Below are 25,883 nucleotides of genomic sequence, written 5' to 3'. Positions count from 1 at the left end.
TGAAGAACCCAGAACTCAGAGACACTCAATAACTGGGGCAGGGTATCTCATTTAGTTTGGTGGTTCCGCTGAGGTTTGAACCCTGTGTCTCCAGTGCTCATTTCACTAAACCATGGCTGCCTCCCAGAAAACATCCCGTGCACATCTGTAAACTGAGGATCAGGAAAGTGAGATTTGCCAGTCGCTCAGGGCTTAAGGAAACATCACTCATGGCTTTGGTGGGGAAAACTCATGCCCAAGTAATTTATTGGGATTCTTTAAGGGATGAACATATGAATATGATTTAAAGTTTCAAAAAGCCTTCAACATGGCATTCCTTTTTTTTTTTTTTTAATGGAGTCACTCTGGGGTTTGGAGACCTGCCATAGCTGATACATTTCCTCAAGGACAGACACAGCACATAGCAAGAAGATGATGTGGCATCAAGGTGACAGCCAGACTGCGTGGGTCCAAAGCTGGGCTCTGTTCCTTCCTGGCTGAGTGGCCTTGGGCAATGTATCTACCCTCTCTGTGCCTGTTTGCACATCTCTAAAATGAGGTTGATGAAAAGAACACCTAACTCATCAAGCAATTTCACATACATAAAATGCTTAGGCAGTGCCTGCCACAAAAAAATCATTACCTGTGTTTATCATTGCTATTATGCTATTATCTTTGCTATTATTCTTTGGCAGAATGTAAAGTAGATCCCTCCAGGATCGGGCCATGGCCAGCCTCTTATTGCACTTATATCTGTGATCAGAGATTGCAAGGACAGGGAGAAATCTCCATGTCTGCCAGGGCGGTGGCGCTCCTTCATGCAGCGAAGTGTTCACCTGCCACTGAGGAGGATCTTACGGGTGGTGGGTGGAGGTGGGGAGATGGCGGCCCAGCTGCATTATGGGCCAAGGTGAGTCACTGAACATGAATCTTTGCAGCAGGTAAATCTCTAAACGTCCAGTCTGAGGCCCAGAGAATGTAGCCAAAATGGAAGACCCCACCCTTACCACTCAGGGCAATAGAAATAATTTAGAGTACTGAGAGATGAGAGGTGGGTGGTCTGAAAAGACAAAAGTTTGTGTAAGGGATAGGATCAAGCCAAGGTCTCCTGGCTGTCACTGACGGAATTCAGAGCAGGACAGAAGCCTGGAGAATTCCAGAGTGTACAATCGTTCCACCCAGCCCTCTCTGCTGTGACCCCACACAGATCAGAAGCGGGCGCTGTCAGAGGCCCAGACCTGAGGCCCAAGCACCAGCTCCAGCCCTCCAGCCCTCGCCAGTTCAGAAGCCAACTGCGGCTGCAGTCCTCAGGACTTCCTGTCTCTGCCAACGGCCCCTCCCTTCCCATCTCACTGGTCTCATCCGCCCAGCTGGGCCTTGGGGACCTGCCCTACTTCCCCCTCTCGCCTGCCCTCTAGCTCCTTTCCGCTGCGACTCCACAACCCTCGCCTCCCTTTAGGTTCCCCTCTCCAACAGGCTGAGGCAGAGGAGCAAGGCCGGACGAATCAAATACATACTGACCCTGGTGCAGAATGGTGAAGAAAGTAGAACACCTCACTGTGTGACCTTTAGCAGGTCACCTCCCTTCTCTGGGCCTCGGTGTATTCATGAATGAAATAAAATGTTCAGACTAGATGGCTGCTAATGTCCCCTACCAACTGAAAGCTCTATTATTCCTTAGGAGAGGTGGGGCAGGACAGGGAGCTGGAGGGAATAGGGCATCCAGGCTCCGTGCAGCTATGTGGTGTATGCACATGCTGTCTGTATGTTCGTTCTGCATCACCCAGTGTCGTTAGGAGGCTGTCTGTGAGTGGCACAATATGATCACATCCAGGTACGTGCACATCTTCAGGCATCTGTGTGTATATGAATGTGAGGGTTTCTATACGTGTGACTATACGCGTGAACGTGCGGATGTGTGTCTATGTGCTGAAGAGGGAGGTGTGTGGGTACACGTGGATGTGAGCGCAGTGTGCATACACGAGCAGATCTACATGTGCGGCTGAGGCAGGGGTCACAGACGGAGAACTGGGCTAAGGTGGGAGTAGTGGTGGGCAGGCGCCACCGGGTATCATCCTGGGAGGGTGCCCTCTGGCTAGGGAGCCCTTGCTGCAGCCCCTGGGCTTGCCTGCCTACACCTCCTGCCCCATGGTCATTTGCTCCAGCTAGGGCAGAGGGAGGTCGGCTGGCCTTAGGCTTTGCAGAGCCATCTTTAAAGGTGTTCAAAACCTTTCCAAAGAACTCCAGTAAGTAAAACATTAATTACACAAATATGACTCTTACTGTTTTAAGCACTTTACATATAGCAATATCTTTAATTCTCAAACAACCTTATGGTAGGTACTATTCTATTTTACAGACAAACTTTGGCTCAGAGAGGCTAAGTAGGGAGGAAACTATTTATCTTCACCACTGAGATCTGGGGGAGAGCAGGACTAAGGCCCAGAAACAGGTGAAGAGTTTGGTCAAGGTAAGAGCAAGACTGGGAACAGAACCCAGGCCCTTCCGTTCCTACTCCAGGGTGGTCGAGTTGACATCTCACAGCTGGAATGGCAGGAGGAAAGACTGCATTTAGACTCCACAAGAGACTTCCAAGGGATTACATAGGATGAGACATACCAACTGTAGAAAAACAGGGCCCAGCATACCCCGGGACAGGGAAGACCAACCAGAACCATAGAGCCTCAACCTGTTCACATCTGCTGTGTGGCAAGCCCTGGAGACAGATGGATGAGACAGTCACTGCCCTTGAGGGGCTCAGTAATGGTGTGAACACAGCTAAGTTTGCATCCGACACGTTTCAGTGCTATGAAGTGTGAGGCAGGCATGGGGAGCCCAGAGGACTGACGCCCTATGGTCTCCCTCTACTGAGAAGCAATGACTGAACTGGTGACAGCCCTCTTCGCTTCAGAAGTCACCCTGAGTCACAAAGCTTATCAATGGGCTAGTGAATGACTCTCTATAAAAGCACCAGGCAGTTGTCTCCCACCCCAGGCTGGAATGTGGTCCATGGCCAGGGGAGCCTCTCGGAGAATCGGTCCCCAAACCACCAACTCTGCTGGTGACCCACATAGCCCTGGCCCAGGAAGGGACTCAAAGCTGACCCCAAAACCCTTGGGATCTCCTGGACTGACATCAGGCAAGTCCAGGCTTAGGGGTTGAAGAAGAAAAAAAATAGCCAGTCCCCAGTGATGCAAGTGGCAGAATGTACATCCTGCCTACAAGTCCTTGGTGACAAAGCTCCCTTGTTGACATGATCATCACAGTAGGAGCTAGAGAAAACTGGCCTTGAAAATCATAGAATTTCATTACATCCTAGCAAAATGCAAGGAACAGAGAGAGTGACTAAAGAATCTTACAGAGGGGCAGCTCTGCTTTCAGGCAGCTGTTTTGCTTTGGGAGCGTTGGAAAGAATATTTATACAATTGGTGTAGGTCAGTGCTGATCCACTGGGGCTGACGTGGGAGCCTCACCCCTACCTTTCAGGTGGGTAGCAGCCTGCCAGCCAAGTTTCCATCCCATTCCTCTCGCATGAGACTGTTCTGTTTATCCAGGAAGTGGGCCTTTTGGGTACCTGTTCCCGGGGCAGGGACCCAGGAGAAACACTGCAGACACTCTGGCACTAGAGCTCCTTAAAAGGTAAAGCCAAGGCCTCTGGCCAATGACGCACCTTAGCCCCACCCAGGGACATAGAAAGCAGGAACTATTGCTCCCAAGATGCATTGATGATGTAATCCTTTGTGCAACAGAAAAGAATGTGAACTCACTGAACAGAAGCTTCTCTCAGGCCTGTGTGGAAAGAAAAGAGCCCAGAAATTCAGCCCTTCTCTGGCCACCCTATCCCCCAAACTGGTCTATCTCTGCCCTCCAAAGTCCAGTTGCCTTGTGAAAACTCGGACCAAACTATTCCACAGATATGGACATAGAGGTGAGCTGAAGTCTCCATCTGATTCCAAAGCCCACACCGTCCGTTACCCTAGTATGTCGTTCTCCTGCCCACCATCGGATCCCTTGTTAAACCAGAACCCAGGCCTGGGCCACCCAAGTGTGTTCATATCCCCCCAGCGCCATCTGTCCCAGAGCCCGTCCTCCGGTTCCCTGTTCTCTTGCTACTCTGCCCGTGTATGGCCTGCCTGCTACCTAGCACCTCATCCGCAGGGAGCCAGGCCCAGCCTTGCTCACCCTTGAGGCCCCAGTGCCAAGAACTTCGAGGCCATTCCATAAGGATTTGTAGAGCGAATGAATGGATGAGTGAATGCAGTTCTAAACTCCTCTGCCCAGAGGAGCTTACCCCAGGCTAGACCCTCCTGTATGAATTAACCTTCTCTCACTTTCCCCAGGGCCCTCTCACTCCCTCTCCCCATCCTAAAGATCCTGGTACTGTACGATCAAATCACCATAAACTTAAGTTGCAGGACCCACAAGGGGAGGGTTGCTTTCCGGTACTGTGGTACTGTTCCCCCTGTCGCTTCCCAACCAGGCCAAGTCTTGTCTGTGCTCTGGAGAATCCAGGTCCAGGTAGCTGGCAGCTCAGTCCCCTGCAGAACTTTTTATTGCAGAGGAGGGGTCGTTGGAAAAGAAGGGTGGGGGCAGTTCATAGGGGGAGGATGCTGGGTCCAGGTAAGCCATAGGCCAACGCAGTGGCACCAGCGTCCAGGCTATCTCCGCACTGGGGACGGGGTTGTCACGGGTCTGTAAGCTGTGCTTCTACACCTTACTATCCGGGGTGAGGGACAAGAGGGACAGGTGAGGTGGGGGCCAGATCCATGAGAGGGGGCGTCTGAGACAAAAAGGTCAAGTCTTTGGGGGCAGAAGCTGGGGTTGCTTGTCTTCCCCGGAGCGCGAGGGTTCAATATTCGCGGGAGCCGCGGCAGCTGAAGTCGCTGGCACAGCCAGGGGAGCCGCAGAGCGCGCAGCCGCCGCCAGGGGCGCTCGTCTCCAGGAGGCCGGGGTCGGCTCCGGGCGGGAGCGGGCGGGCGGGGCCCGAGTCCGGAGCGGTCCCCGGGGCTGAGCGGAGAGCGGCAGTCGGAAGGAGGAAGGCCCTCCCGAGCCCCCGCCCCGCGCCAGAAGACAGACGTGCAGACATCTCCTCCGGCGGACAGATACACAGACCCTCCCCCAAAGAACAGACCTCGGGCCCCCTCCTCCAACACACACGAACACACAGAATCACCCGCGAGAGGAGAAAAAGGGAGCAGTCCCAGACACAAGGACAGAAACACACCGCGTCTCCCTTCCCGAGAGAATGCGCACACAGGAGGGGAGGGTGTTGCGGGGGCCAGGAAGAAAAGGTAGAGCAAGCACTGGGGCCAGCCACGCCTGTTGTCTACTTACCCACGCTCCCGGCCCCAGATCCCAGGCCAAGCCTGCGGGAAGAAGAGGGGAGCAGGTGAGTACATCTATCTACCTGCCAGGCCTGACTGACATCCTCCGTTCTCCAAGACAGACACTCCTGACCCTCCCAGACCAGCAGTCTTTCCACGCTGCAAGCCCAGCCTTGACTCTCTTATCCCCACTGTCCTTGGAGTCAAAACTCCTTCCAGACCCTTGACCTCAATCCCTCCCGCCTTAAATGCAAATGACTCCCTTTCTTTGATGACTTCTTGGTGGAGGGAGAAGGTAAAAGATCTACCCTTTCTCTGGCCTAACCTGAACTTGGAAGGTGAGACCATGAGGGAGGCATTGTAAACCTTTAAAGGAGACCACGAAGGTAACTCGATTATCTGAACAATATTGTTCAAGCCTCACCCAGTCACTCTCTACCTGTGTGTCCTTGAGATTGTCATTTAGCCTCTCTGAGAGTTGGTTTCCTTGTCCGTAATATGGGGATAATAGTGCCTCCCCTGCCAGGGTATTTGTGGGCTTTAAAGGAGGTGATCATGCAATATGCCTGCTGCATGGTGACTGTTCGGTTCCCTCTTCCTCCTGCAGCTGGTATACCCAACTCCTGTTGGCCATCCTCCTTTCTTCTGTGGTCTGCCTGTTCTTTAACCCTGCCTTACCCAGGCCTGGAGAGAAGGGCAGTGTGGAGAAGAAGGCACGTCACACTGGGGACCTTGTTCCCATGGGGTAGGCATTAATTCCTGCCACTGTCTCCACAGACAAACTTGCCCCTGCTGTCTGATCCTGGGGTGAATGATTTGATGGGTCACCCCATTCCTTTGACTTTTTGTAAGATGGTGGTAAAAAAAAACGGCTCCAGGAGAACAAATTCCTGGATACCCAGGTCATCTCTCCCCACCCCGCCCCTGCTGATGAGAGTGGTGGCTGCCCTACGCCCCTGCACTCCCCCCACGCCCCCCATGGCCCACATCTGAAGCACTCCCAGCCCTCACCGTTGCTCCTCGCCCTGCAGCAGCTTGCGGTAGGTGGCGATCTCAAAGTCCAGGCCCAGCTTCACAACCATCAGCTCCTGGTACTCGCGCAGCTGCCGCACCATGTCCTCCTTGGCCTGCTGCAGGGCGGCCTCCAGCCAGGCCAGCTTGCCTTTGGCACTGCCTGAGGCACCCTCCAGCCGTTCCTTGGTTGTCTCTAGTTCACAGGACTGGGGGCGAAGGGCAGACCAAGGACAGAAGGACATCTTTGGCCCTCACTCCTCCCCTTGATGAAACCAGACCTTTCTCAGAGGCTGGAGTGACAATGAGGCGTTGGAGGAAGAAAAGAGCCTGCCCACCCTTCTGCTCTCAGAGGGAAGATTTGGGACCCACCATTTGGGATGGCTGTGAGAGAGCCTTTTACGTCTAGTGTGGTGACACTCCTAATATGAGCTGGGATCCAGGAAGCATCAAATGCTCTTTAGCAGGTGATACTAGGGTTATTGTTTCAAAAGGAAAACTAACAGGAAGAATATCCATTCCCCATAGGAGCCTATAGTCTCAGAGAAAAAAATTAATGACAAATGCCTATCTTGCTGAGGTGTGCTTTCTGCTTAGGAAACCAGAGCAGCTGTGGCTGGTGGGAGACCCCAACAGGCCCACCCACTCACTCTGCCCCCCTAGAACCTGAGCAGCTCAGCCCTCCTCAGAGTCATCAGTTCCTGGACAAGGGAGACAAATCCTCCATGAGTGTCCCTTTGTGCCTGAGACACTTGATCTGCGGACAGTGAGAAAAGACTGGGAGCAGAAGCCCTTCTCTCTGGGGGGTGGGACATGAGCTGGAGTGTTTGACAGAGGGTACCAGGACAAAAGAGAAGAGGCCAGGAGACTGGGCGAAAGAAAGCATTTCTGCAGGGGCCTGCCTGGAAGCATCAAAAAGGTGAAGGCCACATGCTAAACATACATCAACAGTATCCAGTGTCACAAGAATGCCCTCTCCCATTTTCCTGAAATCACCGGGACCTCGTGCACATTTTCAGCTGTTCATTGCTCTACTTAGAGACCCTTTCTCCACTACAAGGACCATAACAGTGCAGCCAGGGTGGTGATAAGTGGCAAAGGACCCTCTGCCTTGCAGCCAAAGGAAGCTATTGGGAGAGGTGGGGACCGTGGCACCAGGGAGCATATACCCCGTGTGAAGAAGAGAGAGAAGATAGAGGCCTGTCTTCTCCAGTCAAATGTTACCATTTGGGAATCACAGTTAACACTGTCAGATCTTCACATTTTAAAAGATAACCCAAGAAAACTGGGTTTCTAGGTAATATCTTGCAATTCCTGAAGATGGGCTCAAATTTCATGCCAAGTAAGAAAAACAAAACACAGACATAAAAATGTACATACACATATAAAAAGATAACGATATACAAACAAGCATATGTATTCCTGCATATTTACCTTCATGTTCATTGCTTACCTGCATAAAATTCAGAGTCGTAGGCCAAGGCGAGCACGACACACACATGCAGCCACACTGCTGTTTGCTCAGACATTCACAAAGAGACACTCTATCTGTCTACTCCAAGGATTGGCGGGGAAGATGTCTGGTCTGGTTGTCATAAATAACGGACACCCTCCCGCCACCGCCACTGTGCCGCCCCCGACTCCTACCCTCACCTGACTCTCAGCGTGGTCTGCCCGCACCGCCAGCCGCTGGATGGCCTGGTTCAGCCTGTTCAGATCTTCCTTGCTGTGCCGCAGGCTCCGCACGTGGTTCTGCACAGTTGCCTTTATCTCCTCGCACTGTGGGGTGGGGTGGCAGAGGAGAGCACACGGGGCAAAGCAGTTCCAGTACCCACCCGTCCACCTGCTGGCACTAGCAAATCATCTAACCTCTCGGCGGCACCCGTTTGGCCACCTGTGCAATGGCAATGAGAGTCCTTCCTAACGCCAAGGGGTGGCGAGAGGATGCGATGTGCTCACTGGCACAGTGGCAGGTGCTCCCCCAGGCCAAGAGATGCCAAAGGAAGCCTGAAGTTGGGCACGATGGGCAGCAGCACGGGGCAGCAATCTGTTGAGGGGGGTTTTGGACTGAGATCACCCAGAAATAGGGATAACTGAACTCCAGGAAATTGATTATTATAATTTGCCACAGCTGGTCATCTAAATTAGCACAAAAAGCATTTAATAAAATTCAGTGGTAATTCCTAATTTTAAAAATATTTTTAAAAATCTAGGACTATCAGCCAGGTGAGGTGGCTCACACCTATAATCCTAGCACTCTGGGAGGCCAAGCGGGGAGGATTGCTTGAGCTCAGGAGTTCGAGACCAGCCAGGAGTTAGAGACCCCGTCTCTACTAAAAAAAATAGAAAGAAATTAGCCGGACAACTAAAAATAGAAAAATTAGCTGGGCGTGGTGGTGCGTGCCTGTAGTCTCAGCTGCTCAGGAGGCCGAGGCAGGAGGATTGCTTGAGCCCAGGAGTTTGAGGTTGCTGTGAGCTAGGCTGACACCACGGCACTCTAGCCCGGACAACAAAGGGAGACTCTTGTCTCAAAAAAAAAAAAAAAAATCTAGGACTATGAAGGGATTTCCTTATCTTGGTGAATGCTATTAATCAAAACTAATAATAAAGATCTAGATTCCAGCTCTGTCCCCAAACCCAAGGCCACTGTGGGAAGTGCTGTCTATAAAATTGGCGGGCCCTGTCCCTCCCTGCACCTTGCCTCCACACGCCAACGCATAAGTAGCCTGCGACAGTAACTCACACTTGCACAGTGCCTGACACGTCAAAATCTTTTTACTGACACTTGGGGCTCAGGACCACTTATGAAGCAGGCCGGGTGGCTGTGACCATCTCCACTGTTTCCCTTGGGCAAGCTGATGCTCATTACATCTACTGCATGCAAGGAAGTAGGGACCAGAGGGAAGTGCGGAACCCTGCCAGTCACTGGCTAAGACAAACTGCATTTTAAGCCCATGCTATTTGCTGTACACCTGAGGTACAGATAAAGTCACACACACACACACACACACCCTCAACCCAGAGAGGAGGAGCTGTTCACACCAGCCCAGTGCAAATTTCTTTCAAGGGTAGACAGAGTGTGGAGGGATAGACGGAGTGTGGAGGGACAGACAGGGACAGACTGCAAAACATCATCTCAGTCTCTGCTGTATTCCCACCACCCACTCTTTCCTCTCCTATTCCCCAAAACTGCACACGTAACTTCTGCCTGGCTGGGCAGCATATCTGGGTGGAGTCCAAGGCCTCTCATTCCAGTGGGACCAATGAGCTGTGTGGACAAGTCTCACCATGACGAAGGAGCTATAGTCTCCTCCAAGCCTCTCTTGTGCACCAAAGCCCAGCTCCAGCTCAAGAGCTCCCAGAATCCTTGCCTCTGAGAACTAGGCCTCTTATTCCTGGGGGCTTTGTGACCTCACCTTATTACAATCGCAGAGTTCTGACTGGGAGGCCTCAGAGGCAGGGGGTCAAAGGGAGCTATACTGTGAGCCCAGATGGGAAAATGGAAATTCCTGGGCCGGTGTGGGCCTTGAAGGAAAGTGGAGGAGAGGAAGGCTACTTGAGGTGGGGAGGAAATGTGTAGAGCTGGGGAGTTGGGGCTTATGGAGTGGGCAATGGGGAGCCACAGAAGGTGCTTGAGCAGGACAGTGGCCTGATGTGAGATGTGACTTAGGAAGGCCTATCCGGGAGCAATGTGGAAGATGGACAGGAAGGTCAGAAACTGGGACTGGGGATGCCAGTCCCAAGACTTAGCAGGAAATCTTAGGTGAGGCAATGACTCTAAACTAGAAGAATGAGCAGAGACTAGAGCACACAGCTGCTGTCAGTATTTTCCTTTTGTTTTATAACGTTCTCATTATGTGCCAAAGAATATATACAACATGCATTTAATGATTTAAATAGCAACAATAATAAAACAAATCCTTCTGGTACCCACCAGTCCTTCAAAGCCCCCTGTGGGACCCATGCTGGTCCCAGCACTGTCCATCCATAACCCCATCCAATCCCCAAAGTAACCACTGTCCTGGGTTTTTATCTTAATCATTCCCTTACTTTTCTCTACTACTTTATGTGTGTATCGCTAAGCTGTGATTTAGTTTGCCTACCTTTCAATTTTATATAAATAGAATTACACTGTTTGTATGCTTCTATGACTTGCTTTTTCCTCCTCAATGTTCTATTTTTGAGGTTCATCTGTTTTGAGGCATGGAGTTTTTGTTCATTTTTCAATGCTGTGTAGTATTCCAATGTATGGATATTTCTCCATTTTCCTATGAGTAGTTTACATGTGCTTTTTGTTTTGTCATAACAAATGGCACTGCCGTGAACTCTTTTGTGTATATCCGCTGGCAGGAGGTTCTTTAGGATACTAGCTGTCAAACTCTTTTTTTAACCACAATTCAAAATAAGAAATATATTTTATATTATGAATCACCACCTACATACAAATGCACATATACTGAAATAAGTTTCATGAAAAATTACTCACCCCTGCTATGAATAATGCAGTCTGATCTAACCAATCACCTTAACACATTCTTTTACTTTCAATTTATGTCCTCCCTTGTATTTTACATTCATTTCTTATAAATAGCATATAACCTTTATTATTTATAATAAATAACTATAATAATATCATGAAAGTGAAATATCCATGTACCCACCTACTGACCCCAAAACTAAAACATTACTAGTAATTGACATCCACCTCCATGTTCCTGTCCTACTCTGGCCTCTGCTTATCACCCCACAGGTAATCACTTCCCCAAAGCTGTGTTATAATTCCCTTGCTTTTTTTTTTAGTTTTATTCCATACATGCATATATCTAAAAATACTTGTTTTAGTTTTTCTTTTTTCTTTTCAATAAAAAAGGTGTCACACAGGGACTTGTTGTTTTTACTCAACATTATGTAACTAAGATTCCTCCAACAGGGTTATAGTATGCTATTGTGTGACTATACCACACTTTATGTAATTTGGTTATTGTTTTGCTTTGTTCACTCCTCTTACAAAGGTTGTACTATGAACATTTTTCTACATGTCCCCTGATGCACATATGCAAGAATTTCTCTTCTTTCTCTTTTTTCTTCTAAAAGTTTTAGTTTTACTTTTGACACTTATGATTTAAATTTGTTTTAAATTGATTTTGTGTGATAGAGAACAAGGATCCAATTTTATTTGGAACCAGTGCATAGTCCTTCCTTTCACTATTGATCTCCCATACCACCTCCATTGTACATCAAAAGTATTTATTTATTTATATATAAATTTAGGGGCTATTTATTTTGTTCCATTGGTCAATGTGTCTGTTTTTGTGTGGGTACTACACTTCCTCAATTACTATAGCTTTATAACAAATTATAATCTCTGAAAGGGAGAGTACCCATTTTTTTTCATCAGTTCTTTGGCTATTCTTGACCTTTGTTCTTCCCCATAAATTTTAGAATCCACTTGTCCAGACTTATGTACAGCCTTTTTCAGAATTTGATTTTAGTTGCATCAACTCTGTAAATTAGTTTAAGGTGAATTAATATCTTTATGATATTAAAGCTTCTTATCCATGAACATGGTATATCTCTTCATTTAATTAGGTCTTCTTTATTATCTTTTATTTCCAATAACATTTCATATAATGTTATATTTCTCTAGGCATAGGTCTTTCACATATTTTTAGGTTTGTTTCTAAGTAGCTTATGAGTTCTAAAGCATTATTTTATCAACTTTATTGAGATATAATTTGTATATGATAAAATACACACATCTTAAAAGTACAATTCAACAAATTTTAACCAATGTATGTCCCAATATAATCACCACTGAATGAAAATATAGATTTCCATAATCAGAAAGTTTCCTCATGCCTCTTTGCCATTAGTCTCCACCACATCCCAGGTTGAAAATGATCTAATTTCTATCACTGTAGATTAGCATTGCTAGTTCCAGAACTTCATATGAATGGAAATATGCAGTATATATTCTTTTGTGTCTGACTTTTTTTACTTAGCATAATGTTTTTGAGATTTATCTGTGTTGTGTCATGAATCAGTAGTTTATTCTTTTTTATTGCTGTGTGATATTTTATTGTATGGCCATATTTCAGTTAGTTTATCCATTCATCTGTTGATAAACATTTGGGTTATCTCTAGTTTGGGAATATTATGAATAAAGCTCCTTTGAAATTCATGTATTTTGTACTTTTCCTTGTAGAGGTATTTCATCTCCTTGGTTAAGTATATTCCTAGGTATTTTATTTTCTTTGAAACTATTGTAAATAGTATTGAGTCCTTAATTTGACTCTCAACTGTTATTAGTATATAGAAATGCTACTGATTTGTGTACATTGATTTTGTAACCTGAGACTTTGTTGAATTTATTTATTTATTTATTTGTTTGTTTTGAGACAGAGTCTCACTCTGTTGCCTGGGCTAGAGTGCCATGGCATCATCCTGGCTCACAGCAACCTTAAACTCCTGGGCTCAAGCAATCCTTCTGCCTCAGCCTCTCGAGTAGCTGGGACTACAGGCATGTGCCACCATGTCCGGCTAATTTTTTCTCTATATTTTTAGTTGTCCGAGTAATTTCTTTCTATTTTTAGTAGAGACAGGGTCTTGCTCTTGCTCAGTCTGGTTTCGAACTCCTGAGCTCAAACAATGCGCCCGCCTCGGCCTCCCAGAGTGCTAGGATTTGAATTTATTTATTAATTCTAGGTGGAACCTTTCGGATTTTTCTAGACAAGATTATATCATCACTTTATATAATCACCATTGATTTTGTCAAAAGTGATGGTTTGACCTCCTCTTTCCCAATTCGGATATCCTTTTATTTCTTTCTCTTGCATGATTGCTCTGGCTAGGACTTTCAGCACTATGTTGAATAGAAGTGGTGACAGCGGGCACCCTTATCTTGCTCCAGTTCTTAGGGGGAAGGCTTTCAATTTTTCTCCATTCACTATGATATTTGGCTTTTATGATTTTGAGATATATTCTGTCTATGCCTAGTTTGTTGAGGGTTTTTTTTTATCATGAAAGGGAAAAACATTTTTATCAAATGTTTTTTTGCATCTGTTGAGATGATCATATGGGCTTTGTTTCTGTTTCTGTTTATGTGGTGAATCACATTTATTGACTTATGTATGTTGAACCATCCTTGCATCCCTGGGACGAAGCAAACTTGATCTTGGTGAATTATCTTTTCAATGTGCTGTTGAATTCAGTTTGCTAGTATTTTGTTGATCTCCTCATTGGTACGGTGCAGGGTCTCCCCGTGCCTAATCACCATGGCCTTCATCTCCTCACACTGAGGGAAGCAGAGATGCTCATAAGGCTCAGGATGGGACATTTCAACCTTCAGGACACCAAAGATGATTGTGGAGGTTGTGCAGTGCTCAACCTGTGCAACCACACATGGAAGTCCTGCTCTTCCATCCCAACATCAGCAAGGCAGCCCTTCCTTCACTTACCATCCTCAGGGATCAGAATCCCTAGACAAAAGAAGTCTTTTCTAATAGATAACTTGCTTCCCTCCCACTGCCATGTCTAGGAGGCAGACGTCCTGTGCCACCCACTTTGCTGTGGTACCAGGACTCAGCCTTGGCCTGGCTACAGCTGGCAATGTCATCATACTGAGCCCTTATCTCAGCCACAGTGCAGTCCACGTTCAGATCCTGGCTGTTGTTCATCTTGATGATGACTGAAGTGTCAGTGATGTGGGCCAAGAGGGGGTCCATTCAGTTGGCAGGGGTGGCTTAGTATTTTATTTTTAGTTTACAAATATATAGTAATTAAAACAATTCCATATGCAAGGAAAATAAGATTTGTTTTTGGTAAATGAAGCTCACATGAAAGATATGTTGTCAGTAAGGAAAAAAAAACAAACAAACAAACAGAAAGAGAGGAATTTTTGTCCTAAAGTGGAAAGATTGGTTGTTCCAAAATGGGAAAGAAAAGATTCTAGATTTGTGGAAGATGAATTTTGTGAAAGGAATTTATGTGTGCTCAATCTGGCTAAAATTAGAAGGGAATTATTTATAAGTTTTTCTAAAAATTGAGCTTTAATAACAAAAGTGCACTGATGCAAAACTAGAATTTGGTCCTCTCTGTTACAACAAGACTTTTCTTGGAATATTGATCTGCTCTTAATAGGAAATAGTGAAAAGTTTTTCTTTACTTTTAGGTAATTGGCCTAGGAAACAAAGATTCTGTGTTTTATCAAGAAGATTCCCTATGCTTCACATTGTCTTTATTAAGTCTTTGATAACTTAAGAAAACTGAGTCCTCTCTATTAAAGAGTTAATGTTTTTTCTACAAGTATTTAACTTTCTGTTTGTCTTTTAAAGTTTTTTACAATTCTGATCAAATGAATGACTGTTATTTCACAGTAACCTGTGATCCTATTTTGAACAAGTGTTTGAAACCTTTGATATTTTTGACAACTTCCCAAAATCAAATTCTAAATTAAATCTTTTTTTGAACTTGAACTAATTTTGGGATTTTTCAGTTGGGCCCCTGGGACATCAAAAGGATGTTTCTCTCACCTTGTAAAAGAGAGATATGAACTAATCAGGCTTATTTGATGTGCTAAATTATATAGGAAGCATTATCAAATAATAAGCAATGCTCAACCTTCTTCAGTTATATTTATATGGATGTGTTATTAATATTTGTTGCAGAAATTATATGAAATTTACAGAAATCTAATAGTTCATGTATAAAGCTATCAGTCATAGTGCTAGTTATTATCTAAATTGTTGTATGCCATAGAAATAACAAATTTCCTTGTCATTCCCTGGTTATAATGAATTTTCATCAGATTTTTAACTATGGCCATGCTAAGTCTTTGTCATCCACAAACAGTGGTATTGATTCGGGAGGAGGGGGGAGGAGGGAGGAGGGGAGGGGTATTTGTATACACAAGGAGGGCAATGCGCACTACCCGAAGGATGGACATATTTGAAACATGGACTTCGGGGAGGGGGGGAACCAAGGGCAACACACGTAACCTAAACATCTGTACACCCATAATTTGCTGAAATAAAAAAAAAAAGCATTTTCAATCAGCTACCTCCATAAATTGCTCCTTTTTCAAGGAGATTCATGGAAAGAATAGAAGAGACTCTGGCAAGTGCAGGTTTCTGATAACCTTATAAGATAATACCATTGGACTGGGTTAGAATTCCCAGAACTCCAGTGAAGAGACAGACTGGTTTATAAAACTGCTACCCGACATCAAACAGAATAAGAATTCATCAAATACCTCAGAAATACTTTGGCAGATTTTCATGCTAAGTCAGCCAGTACTGAAATTGTCAAGATATGCAATTTGAATGAACCCCCTGATCCAAGTCAAATTATCTATGAAAACCTATGCCTCTGAATTGGTTAAAAATTTGGGGGGACAAAATTTGTATTTAAGAGGATGTAAATGTTAAGTGTGAACTCATGGAGAGCTTGGACAGACACCTGGTCATTCCTGAGTCCTTAAAGTTTCCATTATTAAAAGTTCTACACTCCATGACTCATCATGGAAGAGATAAAAAGATCCAAATTATAAAAAAAATTGGTGTAGTGGCTGTTCCAAAATTGCTAAAATGATTTATGACCAATGTTTGATTTGTCAAACCCATAACCCTGGGAAGGCAATCAAAACTTCAGGTACATTTCTTCTACCTGATAAGTTGTTTGAACATTTATAGAGGGATTTCATTCGATTATCATTTTCAATGCATGTTTTCTGGTTATATAGAAGTTTTCCCATGCAAGAAGACCAATGTTATAATAGTAACTTAAAGGTTATTAGAAAATGCGTTTTCCTCATGAGGCATTCCTGGCAAAATCTCCAGCACAGAGGCACTTGTTTCACTGTACAAGTTGTGAAACAATTAAATAAGGTATTACAAAAACAAAAGCATTGGGCAAAGCTAACTGAATTGACAGGATTGCCTTGGTCAAAGGTACTGCAGATTGATGGCAATCAGAGCCACTGCCTCTGGGAAACACAGATTGACTCCTTACGAAACAGTTACTGCAAGGTCTATGCCCCTAATAATAGAACCTCATGTATCTTCCACTCTCCTAAACTCTGATATGGCTAAATGCTGCAAGGCTTTAATGCATTATGTCAAAGTGTATTTTTGCCAGGTAAAGGAAGCTTTTCATGATCCACCAATTGAGGATAGCTGGGTGTTCTGGAAAAGACATCAAAGAAAGATTGTCCTTGAACCCCATTGGAAGGGACCACACCAAATTATTCTCACCACCCACACTGCAGCAAAACTTTGGGGCCTTGAACCTTGGGTCCCATCTCACAACTCAACAGGGCCCCTTCAGACTCTTGGAATGGTACATCCATTGCAGACCTTAAGGTAAAGCTAACCAGAGAAGTTTCTCCACAGAATCAGACAGTATTCTAGATATGGACAGCTTTTCCAAGATCACAGATCAAGATTTCTCTACCATCATGAAATTCTCACCTCTCTTAATTTTTCTTGCTTCTGCCTACCTCTTTCACCTGGCAGGATAATGGTATAATTAGAATTTCACAATCAGCAGCTTCTGAGGGTAACTTGGCAGAGTGTTGGATCTGTCACGTCAAACTCAAATCTTTACCTAAAAAATCCACCCACTGGATAATTTTAGCAACATCCCTAACATATCTGTTTGTTCAAATTATACTAGTGGTCCCTTTTATGAAGTTAGTCTTCTAGACTCATTTGTTCTCACTACCAGTTTTATTTTAACCCAGTCATGGGATACAAGAACAAGGATGAATGAGTATATCACAAGACAGATTTGCACCAAAAGCCTAAATGGATTTTCTTGGAAACTGACTTATGTGCCAGGGTACAATAGTGCTCTTTTAACTTGTAATATTAATGACTTCACCTCAGATCCTTGGCCAAAAACTGCTAATTCCACCATTCCAAGTAATGTATCCATGAACAATAGAACAATAGAAAGGGGCCTTGTGTGCACCCATTGGGTATTCTTTTATTTGTGAATGATTTCGTGGCCAACCTTACACATAGGCAACCTCATGCCTTAATGGATGGAAGGCGAAAGGCCCATGTGGGTTAGGAATTTTGACGGTACCCTTGTTGTCCCATGGTCAGTCAGAAACAGAACATTGGTCTGCTACCCATAAGGTAAAAAGAACATTGCCAGGAGACCTTAACCCTTATGGATGAGCATCATTTGTTAGGTCCCTTTTTCCATGTCTTGGAGTAAACATAAATGAGGCAATGATTAGACATTTATCCCTCATAATAGGCTCTATAGCAGATTCTACTGCAAAGGCTATGGTTACATAAGACTTTCTTCAAATTCTCTTGCTAAAGTTGTACTAGATAATAGAATTGCTCTAGGTTACTTACAGCATCTTCCCCCGCCCTCAACCATCTCCTATTTTTCAGCCAAAGTGAACTGCCCGCCACTCCCCTCACATCCTCTGGCCTCCCCTGCTTCGTGTCTTTGCCTGCACCATTCCCTCTGCCTCAATCCTCCTCCCTTTCTCATCTCAGCACTTCCAAGTCCTCACACTCTTCAGGCTCAACCAAAGGGTCATCTCCCCTGGGGACTCCCCCCTGACCCCTGGCCCCAGGCCCCTATACTGGAGGCTCACTCTTCTGCCAAGTCCCCATGGCAGGGTATTGCTCCACGACAGCCAGGCGTCCTGCAGCTTTGCATTAAGGTCCTCCGTGTGGTGCCTGCCCTACTTGAGGACCGCAGTCTCCTCCGTCATGCTCCGAGCCTGGTTCCTGATGGGTGCTCAATGCAAGTTTGCTCCCTGCCTCGAACTGGCTCCCGGGACTCACTGGGAGGGAAAGAAGAGGCATGATAACCAAGATAACTTTTTATCAACAGACTGGCATGTTAGAAATAAAAGGGGCAGGCGGATAATTTCTAGAAGATCTTACTGTGAATGGAGGTTTTATCTTCTCATATAGAAGTCTATGCAGGAGTATGTCCTTGATCATGTCTGAAATTTCTCATGCTTCAGCCCATTTCTCTCCCCACCACTAGCCCACCCTGAGTTCCAAGAATAATAAATAGGCCACCAGGGAGCATATTTCCCCAAGCCTGGGTGAGGGATTAGTATTAACAGTTTGGAGGACCCCTGTGGTCTAGATGTGAGACCTTTCAATTCCATCCCCTTCAGTTTGTGTTTTTAGCAAGTACAACTCAGCCTGCAGTTCTTCTCTCTGGATTTTAAATGCATTTAATTGTATGTGTGGACAAAAACTGATTATTAACAGCCTCATTGATTGTGATAGCACAGAAAGTCTGCTCCATCCACCACCAAAACTCAGAAAAGGGTCCAAGCAAGAAGAATCATGTGAGTACCTCCTTAAGTTTAATTTAAGTCATCCACGCTTCAGGATGAGTCCGTTTCCTCTTGTGGAGGAGACACCAAGGGAAGATCTCTCCAATAACCTTATTCCTAAAAGAAAAATTGGAGTAGAAATACATAATCCTGAAGCCAAGCACTAATCACACAGCTGGTGACTCCCACTCAAGCTGAGGGTAGATGCACAAGACACTGTAGAGTTGGGCTCTGTCTTCTACAGGGAGCGGAACTAAGGTTGGCCTTAAACTGCTGCAAACAAAACAAGGCTGGACCAAAGGAATCCAAGCCCATGAGAGTGTGGAAAGGACAGCAAAGGGGACAATCGGGCACTCCCTGGAAATGAGATGCCAGGCAGCCCAAAGACAGGGATGGCTATGATGACCTCTGGAGTTCCAAGATTTAATTATCATTTGCACAATAATAACTCATATTTAAAAGCAAAGGAAGCTAAGGGTGATTTGCATGCTTCTCTTTAATGCTGGCTGCTGAGTGTACACTCTGGTTTCCTCTGTCAATAATTGCACGCATAATTAACCTCCTCTGTGATGGGTTATGGTCTTCTAGAGTTGGTGGCCATGACCAAGCATCAGTTGACAGAGAGGCTTTGAATCAGACCAATTTCTCTAAGAGCCCAGAGCCCAGTAGTGGGTGCTCCTGCCTCCAACTCAACCCTTGATTAGCCCTCAAAGACTCAGACCCTAGGAGAGAACAGTGTCAAGGAGGGCTGGGGAGTCTCCTCAAATTCTAACTCCACCCCTCCAAGGAGAACTGTCTGTGTATGATCTTAAACAAGTCACTGGACCGCTCTGAGCTCCCCTTCCCAATCAGGTAAACAGGCACAATAATGCGAACCTCAGAAGGATGCTCTGGGTGTTAGATGAAATCATATAGTATAAAAAGCCTTCAGCACAGTACTAGGTACATTGTGAACACTCCATAAACACAGCTCCCTTGCTGTCCCCCAGGCAAAGCAGAGAGGGGTGCAGGAAGCAATTGCTTGCCTGGGTAGGGGGGACACTTACTAGAAGAGGAGATATGAGCTGAGTTCTAAGAAAGAAAAAAGAAGAGAAAGTTTTTGCCCAAAGGGACACAGGATGACTGACAAATTAATAACAATAGAATAAATAGAACAAATAAATAAATAAACAAACAAACATTTATGGGACTCAATCTATTAAGTGCTAGGTAGGGCCCTAAGTGCTTCTGGTCCATTATCTCATTAGATCCAGCAACTCTCAGATGATTACTATTGTCACCCCTATTTTGCATGTGAGGAAACAGGCTCAGAAAGGTTATTCATCTGTCCAAGGTCATGCCATGAAGCTGCAGGAGTGACTTCAGAGGCCCCTCCGTCTCCACATGCACGCACACACTCGCCCTGGACACCGTGCGGGGATTAACTGAGGCCAAGGCTTCCCCAGCCGGCAGGGCGGGGCGCGGGGCTGCACCGACGTCGGGGCCGGGTGTGCCCAGCCGCCCCGCCTGGGGACAAGCCAGGGACTCAGTGCTCCCCAGGCCGTCCGGCAGACGGGCATAGGGGCTCCGCCCGCGGCGCACGACCCGCTGAGCTGACCGGGCTCTTCCCGGCCCCATAAAGCGCGGGCAGGAGGCGAACGCCGTTTTATGGAGGCGGCTGGGCCGCCGGCCCACTTTGATTCCCTGCTCTCGAGGCGCGAGGGCCGAGCCCTCCAAGCTCATAAACGCCGAGGCCGCGAGCTCCCTCCCCGGGCCCGCGGGTGGGCCATAAAAGGCGCAGCGCGCGCTTGAGGTCCAGCCGCCCGCCACTGCCTGCGCCACGGCACCATGTCCTGTCTGTCCTCCCGCCCCGGCGCCCCCTGCGGGGTCCGCGCCTTCAGCTGCCTCTCGGCCTGTGGACCCCAGCCTGGCCGCTGCTGCATCACCGCCGCCCCCTACCGCGGCATCTCCTGCTACCGCGGCCTCCCGGGGAACTTTGGCAGCCACAGCGTCTGCGGGGGCTTCCGCGCTGGCTCCAGCGGACGCAGCTTCGGCTACCGCTCCGGGGGCGTGTGCGGGCCCAGCGCCCCCTGCATCACCACCGTGTCGGTCAACGAGACCCTCCTCACGCCCCTCAACCTGGAAATCGACCCCAATGCGCAGTGCGTCAAGCACGAGGAGAAGGAGCAGATCAAGTGCCTCAACAGCAGGTTTGCTGCCTTCATCGACAAGGTGGGTGTCCTGGATCACACCCTTCCTGAACCTGGAGGTCCTGGGAGGAGATGGAATTCCCAGGACAGTCTCTCTAGAAATGGGGAATGGGGACCGCTGACATTTTATATGATAATTTTAGGTGGTTGGGACCCATAGTAGTAAATATCATCGAAACACCTAATGAGAAAATTCTTCTTTCATGTCTATTTCAATTCTTAAGATTAGGTGAAGAAAATCTCCTTGGGTGCTAATGTCTTTAGCATCTCTCTAATACTCTCTCCCACCTTTCATAAACAGAGCAAGCCTCAGGTTCAGAGCTTTCTGGGACAACAGTTTCAGTTAGAATGTAATGTTCTGTAACTTCCTTCCATGTGTGCCTAATCATATTGGTTTTACAACTCTGGTGGTAACGTGAAGTTACTCCTTTAACCCCAAAAGTGTAAAAATTAGGGGAATCCTTTTATAGATAAATCATGCATAAAATAGTATATGGGATGGCGGAATCCTGAAGTCAGCCAGTAAAGGGTTTACATTTGGGAATTGACGCCACTGCCAGCCCAGTGCTTTGAGTGTGCACAGAGAGAAAGGAGGCAGGGCCAGGGCCAGGGGCCCGCCCAAGTGCCCACACAGAGTGGGTACCAGAGCAGAGCAGGACTCCGGGCCCAGGCCCTCTCCAACTGTCCAGCCCTGGGCTAGAACGTCCAAAGCTGGGGTCCCCAGCTGACCCACTGCCTCCAGCAGGGTCTGGTCCGCCTTGGCAGGCACTGCACCCTGGAAAGGTAGCCAAGGAGAGCAATATGGAATGGTCCCTGGCTCAGGAGCAGGTGGCCTGGGCGCTACACCCAGTTCCTCCTCTGGGCAGTGACTTCCCCTCTGCACCCCAGTGTTCTCCCCCGCAGGACTGTGTGTGGTGCAGTGTGTGAGCTGGCTGTGACTTTGAAAGGGAAGATGCGGGGCCAAGGCAGCCATGAGACCCTGTGAGCCAAAGCCACCTAAAATTATCCCATATAATATCAGCAGTCCCCATTCTGGAGTCTTCCATTTCTGGAAGTTCCAACCTGGGAATTCCCTGCTGCACTCATGGAGTTGGATGAAAAGGATCCCAGAACTAAAAGGCAGGGAGACATCTCATCTCTAACTAAAATGTAGGAGAAATGGAAAACTCGAGGACAAGGGACCTAGTTTTGTTTGCTGATATCCTTTCTGGCCATTGTCTCTCTCTAGTTTGAACAATTTCCAGGAAAATTGTGCATGCCTCACTTCCCTACAGTCCTCACCCTCCCTGCACCCCAGATCCTTCCCCCATTCACATTACCTGCCTGGCCTCCAGAGACATACAACATAGCATCCAACATACAAGTTTAGGCCACCCAGGACCACACCCCACATTCCCCCATGCCTCCTCAGGCCTCAGGCACACTGTTGGTGAGAGCCCAACCTCCTTGATCTGCCCAGCTAGGCAGCCCTTCCCACCCAGACCATCCATTCAACCAACTGCTCGCCAAGCCCTGGGCTGGCCACTGGGGACATCAAGCAACAAACCATGGGCCCTGCCCTGAGGGAGCTTAGAGTGAAAGGCTTTCTTCCTTCTCTATTCCTCCCAACACTGCTCTGCATTCCTTTCCTCCAGGAAGCCTTCCCTGATTGTCACTATCCCCTACTGCTACCTGCCCCCCTAGCCCAATAGTAACCCAGCACAGCGCACACACCTCTCAGTTTCTCACTTACCCCATCCAGGCCCACCCGGACAGACCCTCGCTCCGGCCCGAATATGCAATCATGACACAAGGATGCTCCAGGTGCATCCTCAGGCCGGGAGAGGCCAGCAGGGGCCATGAGGTCCACCCCTTGCCTCTGCACATCTTGCTGCTAGTTCTGTCTTGACTCTGGCTGTTCTGCAAGGAGGGCTGGGGATATTGGCTCCTCCCACCGACTTTTCTCCCACCTCCACCCCAGGTGCGCTTCCTGGAGCAGCAGAACAAGCTGCTGGAGACCAAGTGGCAGTTCTACCAGAACCGCCAGTGCTGCGAGAGCAACCTAGAGCCCCTGTTCAATGGCTACATCGAGACGCTGAAGCGGGAGGCCGAGTGCGTGGAGGCCGACAGCGGGAGGCTGGCCTCGGAGCTCAACCATGTGCAGGAGGTGCTGGAGGGCTACAAGAAGAAGTGAGTGTGGTGGAAGGAGGGTTTGGAGAAACTAAATGAGATTGAGTCAAAGCAAGATAGATTTAGGTTAGACCACAAAAGGAAGAAGTCAGTGACAATAAGCCTGTGGTGGGGGGAGGATTTTCTTTTCTGGGCTGGAAGTTTGAACACTGGAGAGATTTTGAGCTGCTCCAGCTACCTCATCATTATGCATTTATTTTACTAATTCATCAAACATTTTTTGAGTATCTACTGGATGTTCCAGATGCTGTGTTAGGCCCTGAGTGGCGAAGGAGTAAGAAAGTAAGAAGGAGGGGAAAGAAAGTGTACCAGAACTAGAGCAGGGTTCCTGTCGCCCAGGGAGTTACAATCCAAAAGCAAAGAGGAGGTCTTTGAACATGTGCCAGGCACTGCCCCTCACACTGGCATCACGAAGGAGAGTCCCTGAAACAGGAAGAGCTTCGGGCGACATGGGTTGGTTTGAATGCCTGGAAGAAAGGGAAGGACACGGTCCCTTCTAGTCCCACAGTTTTTTGAGTCTGCGACCACCTCCAAAATATCCAGTTCCTGGAGTATGCTTGTCTGGGCATTCATTCTCTTTTCTTCTCCCAAATCTGAGACTTGTGTGCCTTGTTCTCAGGTATGAAGAGGAGGTGGCACTAAGAGCCACTGCTGAGAATGAATTTGTGGCCCTGAAGAAGGTGAGTGACCCCAGAACACTTGTCCCCTAACTCAGAACCAAAGGCAGAGGTAGAAGGGAGATCTCCGTAATTCTGAGAGGCTGAGTGACTCCCTAAAGTCACATGGCCCAACTTCTTCCCTACTCCTCACCAAACGGTCCAGTGCTCCCTGGGCAGCCTCTGACCGCGTAGCACGCTGCCTGCTTCAAGCAGGGCAATATTCTGCCCCATCCAAGTTTGCTCCCATCTGGCCACTGGCTTCCCACTTCCTTCATCCTTGTGCCCGCATAGAGGGGACATTCGATAAATATCTATGAATGCTAGGGAATGGCCACAACCTCAGGCCAGCAACAGCTAGAAGACACTGGCATGAACGGCAACCATTACTTGTCCCCTCCCAAGCTTGGCTCTGCACAAGGGCCATCACAGGGACTCTTGCTGGGCCCTTCCAACACCTTAGTGTGTGGACGGCAGGGGTTATTGGCAGGAAATGAGGCTCAGAGGTTAAGGTGCCTGCTCTGCGTCACACTGGCTTAGAAGGGACAGAGTCGATCCCTGCACCCTCTTTTTCTGACCACAGATCTAGCTTTCCTTCCATGAGAGCAGAGAGGAGTGGGGCATCATTAGAACTGACCCATTTTATACTAGATCCTAAGTTTTGGTGATAGATGCAAGATGTGGATTCTAGAGGAATCGTCTCAGTGGGTACAGAGGAATTTCCTAGAAACCTTGCGGTCCCCCTTCTTTACCCAAACCTGCTCCTTACCCCACTGACGGCTTGGAGGGCTTCACCACACCATGACACCAGGTGCTGGGATGGGCATCTAAGAGGGTTTCCAGGGAATTTGCTTAGCCTGACGGGGTGTGCCTCCCTGGTAGGGAAAAACCAAAAGCTCTGTGTTGTCCCCCAGTGAGACCCTATGCCATCTTCTCCCCTTTAGGACGTGGACTGTGCCTACCTACGCAAATCTGACCTGGAGGCCAACGTGGAGGCCCTGACCCAGGAGATCGACTTCTTAAGGCGATTATATGAGGAGGTGAGGGGCCCCAGAGCAGAGGGGCAGCAAGGAGGGTGTGACTTAGACACTGGAAAGGACCTGCCACCATTTCAGCTTCTGAAGCCCATGGTGGGGTGGGGGGAATACAGAGCAGAGTTGAGAGATCCAAGGCAGGTTTACTGTGAGACGGTGAAGAAGTGTAGCTAGACCTCTCACCTGCCATGCCCACTATGGTGACAATTATCCCAGGTTGGTGAACTCTGGTCCTACACCCAAAGGTTCCAGTTGGAGCCTCAGACGTGGACTCTCTACCTCCTCCTCCCAGCCTCCAGCCCCTGGCCTCAGGAGCAAGGAGAGGGCCCTGGGCCGATGGGGAAGACGGCAACTTGGACAGGGGGCTTCAGACAGCGGGGCTCTTGGAGGAAGCAGGGGCAGGGGATAGGGAATGACCGTGGGAGGGTGGGCTGCTAAGAGAGGGGCCCTGGTCTAAGAAGCTCTTACCACTCCCTGACCTCCTGCAGGAGATCCGCATTCTCAACGCCCACATCTCAGACACCTCGGTTGTCATCAAGATGGACAATAGCCGGGACCTGAACATGGACTGCGTCATTGCCGAGATCAAGGCTCAGTACGATGACATCGCCAGCCGCAGCCGGGCTGAGGCCGAGTCCTGGTACCGCAGCAAGGTGAGTGGCACAGGACACCTGCCTCCTAGACTCGGCAGTGGGAGGGAAAGCAGGTATCTCTGAGAAAAGGCTTCTCTAGTCTAGGGATTCTGATCCCTAAGGACAGTAAGAAAACAAGTGCCTCTCTGAGGTTGGGGTGGCAGGGCAGGACTGCCATGTGTGGTGGCACAGGCTGAGCACTGCACAACCTGCACAATCATCCCTGGTGTCCTGAATGGACGACATGTCCCGTCCTTATCCTCATGAGCATCTCTGCTTCCCACAGTGCGAGGAGATGAAGGCCACGGTGATCAGGCACGGGGAGACCCTGCGCCGCACCAAGGAGGAGATCAACGAGCTGAACCGCATGATCCAGAGGCTGACGGCCGAGGTGGAGAACGCCAAGTGCCAGGTATGGTCACTTGTGCCCTAGACCAGAGAGGCTGAGGGTCCACCCTGTGTCCCACAGCCCCCGGGGGTACCCTATCTGGATCTCAACATTCATTCTCCAGCCCATTGTACATGCAGAGCCCCTGGTTCTGGTCACTCAGGGAGACCCAGGTGGTAAGGCAA

At 47.9% G+C, this 25,883-nt stretch overlaps 2 protein-coding genes across 2 annotated transcripts in view; one reads left to right on the top strand and one right to left on the bottom strand.

Moving 5' to 3' along the window:
- Window positions 1–4,828: 4,828 nt before the first annotated feature.
- On the bottom strand, window positions 4,829–14,038 carry LOC105815061 (keratin, type II cuticular Hb5-like). The gene is made up of 5 exons (XM_012650190.1): window positions 13,877–14,038; window positions 7,989–8,093; window positions 6,315–6,523; window positions 5,314–5,345; window positions 4,829–4,986 (listed from the first exon to the last, which is right to left on the bottom strand). The coding sequence occupies exons 1-5, from the start codon at window positions 14,036–14,038 to the stop codon at window positions 4,829–4,831; spliced, it is 666 nt and encodes a 221-aa protein (XP_012505644.1).
- A 6,419-nt stretch (window positions 14,039–20,457) lies between these two features.
- KRT80 (keratin 80, type II) overlaps window positions 20,458–25,883 on the top strand; it is an 82,050-nt gene continuing 76,624 nt past the window's right edge. The window contains exons 1-6 of the mRNA XM_012653045.1: window positions 20,458–20,841; window positions 22,780–22,988; window positions 23,608–23,668; window positions 24,589–24,684; window positions 25,167–25,331; window positions 25,597–25,722. Coding sequence (XP_012508499.1) covers window positions 20,458–20,841; window positions 22,780–22,988; window positions 23,608–23,668; window positions 24,589–24,684; window positions 25,167–25,331; window positions 25,597–25,722 — 1,041 coding nt within the window. The remainder of the gene's footprint in view (window positions 20,842–22,779; window positions 22,989–23,607; window positions 23,669–24,588; window positions 24,685–25,166; window positions 25,332–25,596; window positions 25,723–25,883) is intronic.

The sequence above is a fragment of the Propithecus coquereli genome, unplaced genomic scaffold (assembly GCF_000956105.1).
Source record: "Propithecus coquereli isolate 6110/MARCELLA unplaced genomic scaffold, Pcoq_1.0 Scaffold111, whole genome shotgun sequence".
Lineage (NCBI taxonomy): Eukaryota > Metazoa > Chordata > Mammalia > Primates > Indriidae > Propithecus > Propithecus coquereli.
The sequence above is the reverse complement of the archived record's forward strand: the minus strand, read 5'-3'. Positions and strand labels throughout refer to the sequence as shown.

What these genes read in the sequence shown, in the direction of transcription:
- LOC105815061 (XM_012650190.1), bottom strand. Translation starts at nt 14,038, where the DNA reads ATGGACCCCCTCTTGGCCCACATCACTGACACTTCAGTCATCATCAAG. An exon ending in AGTCCTGGTACCACAGCAAA is followed by an intron (nt 8,094 to 13,876) that starts GTGGGTGGCACA and finishes CCCACCCCACAG; the next exon opens with TGCGAGGAGATAAAGGCAAC. An exon ending in CTGCAGGGCGAGGAGCAACG is followed by an intron (nt 5,346 to 6,314) that starts GTGAGGGCTGGG and finishes TTCTTCCCGCAG; the next exon opens with GCTTGGCCTGGGATCTGGGG.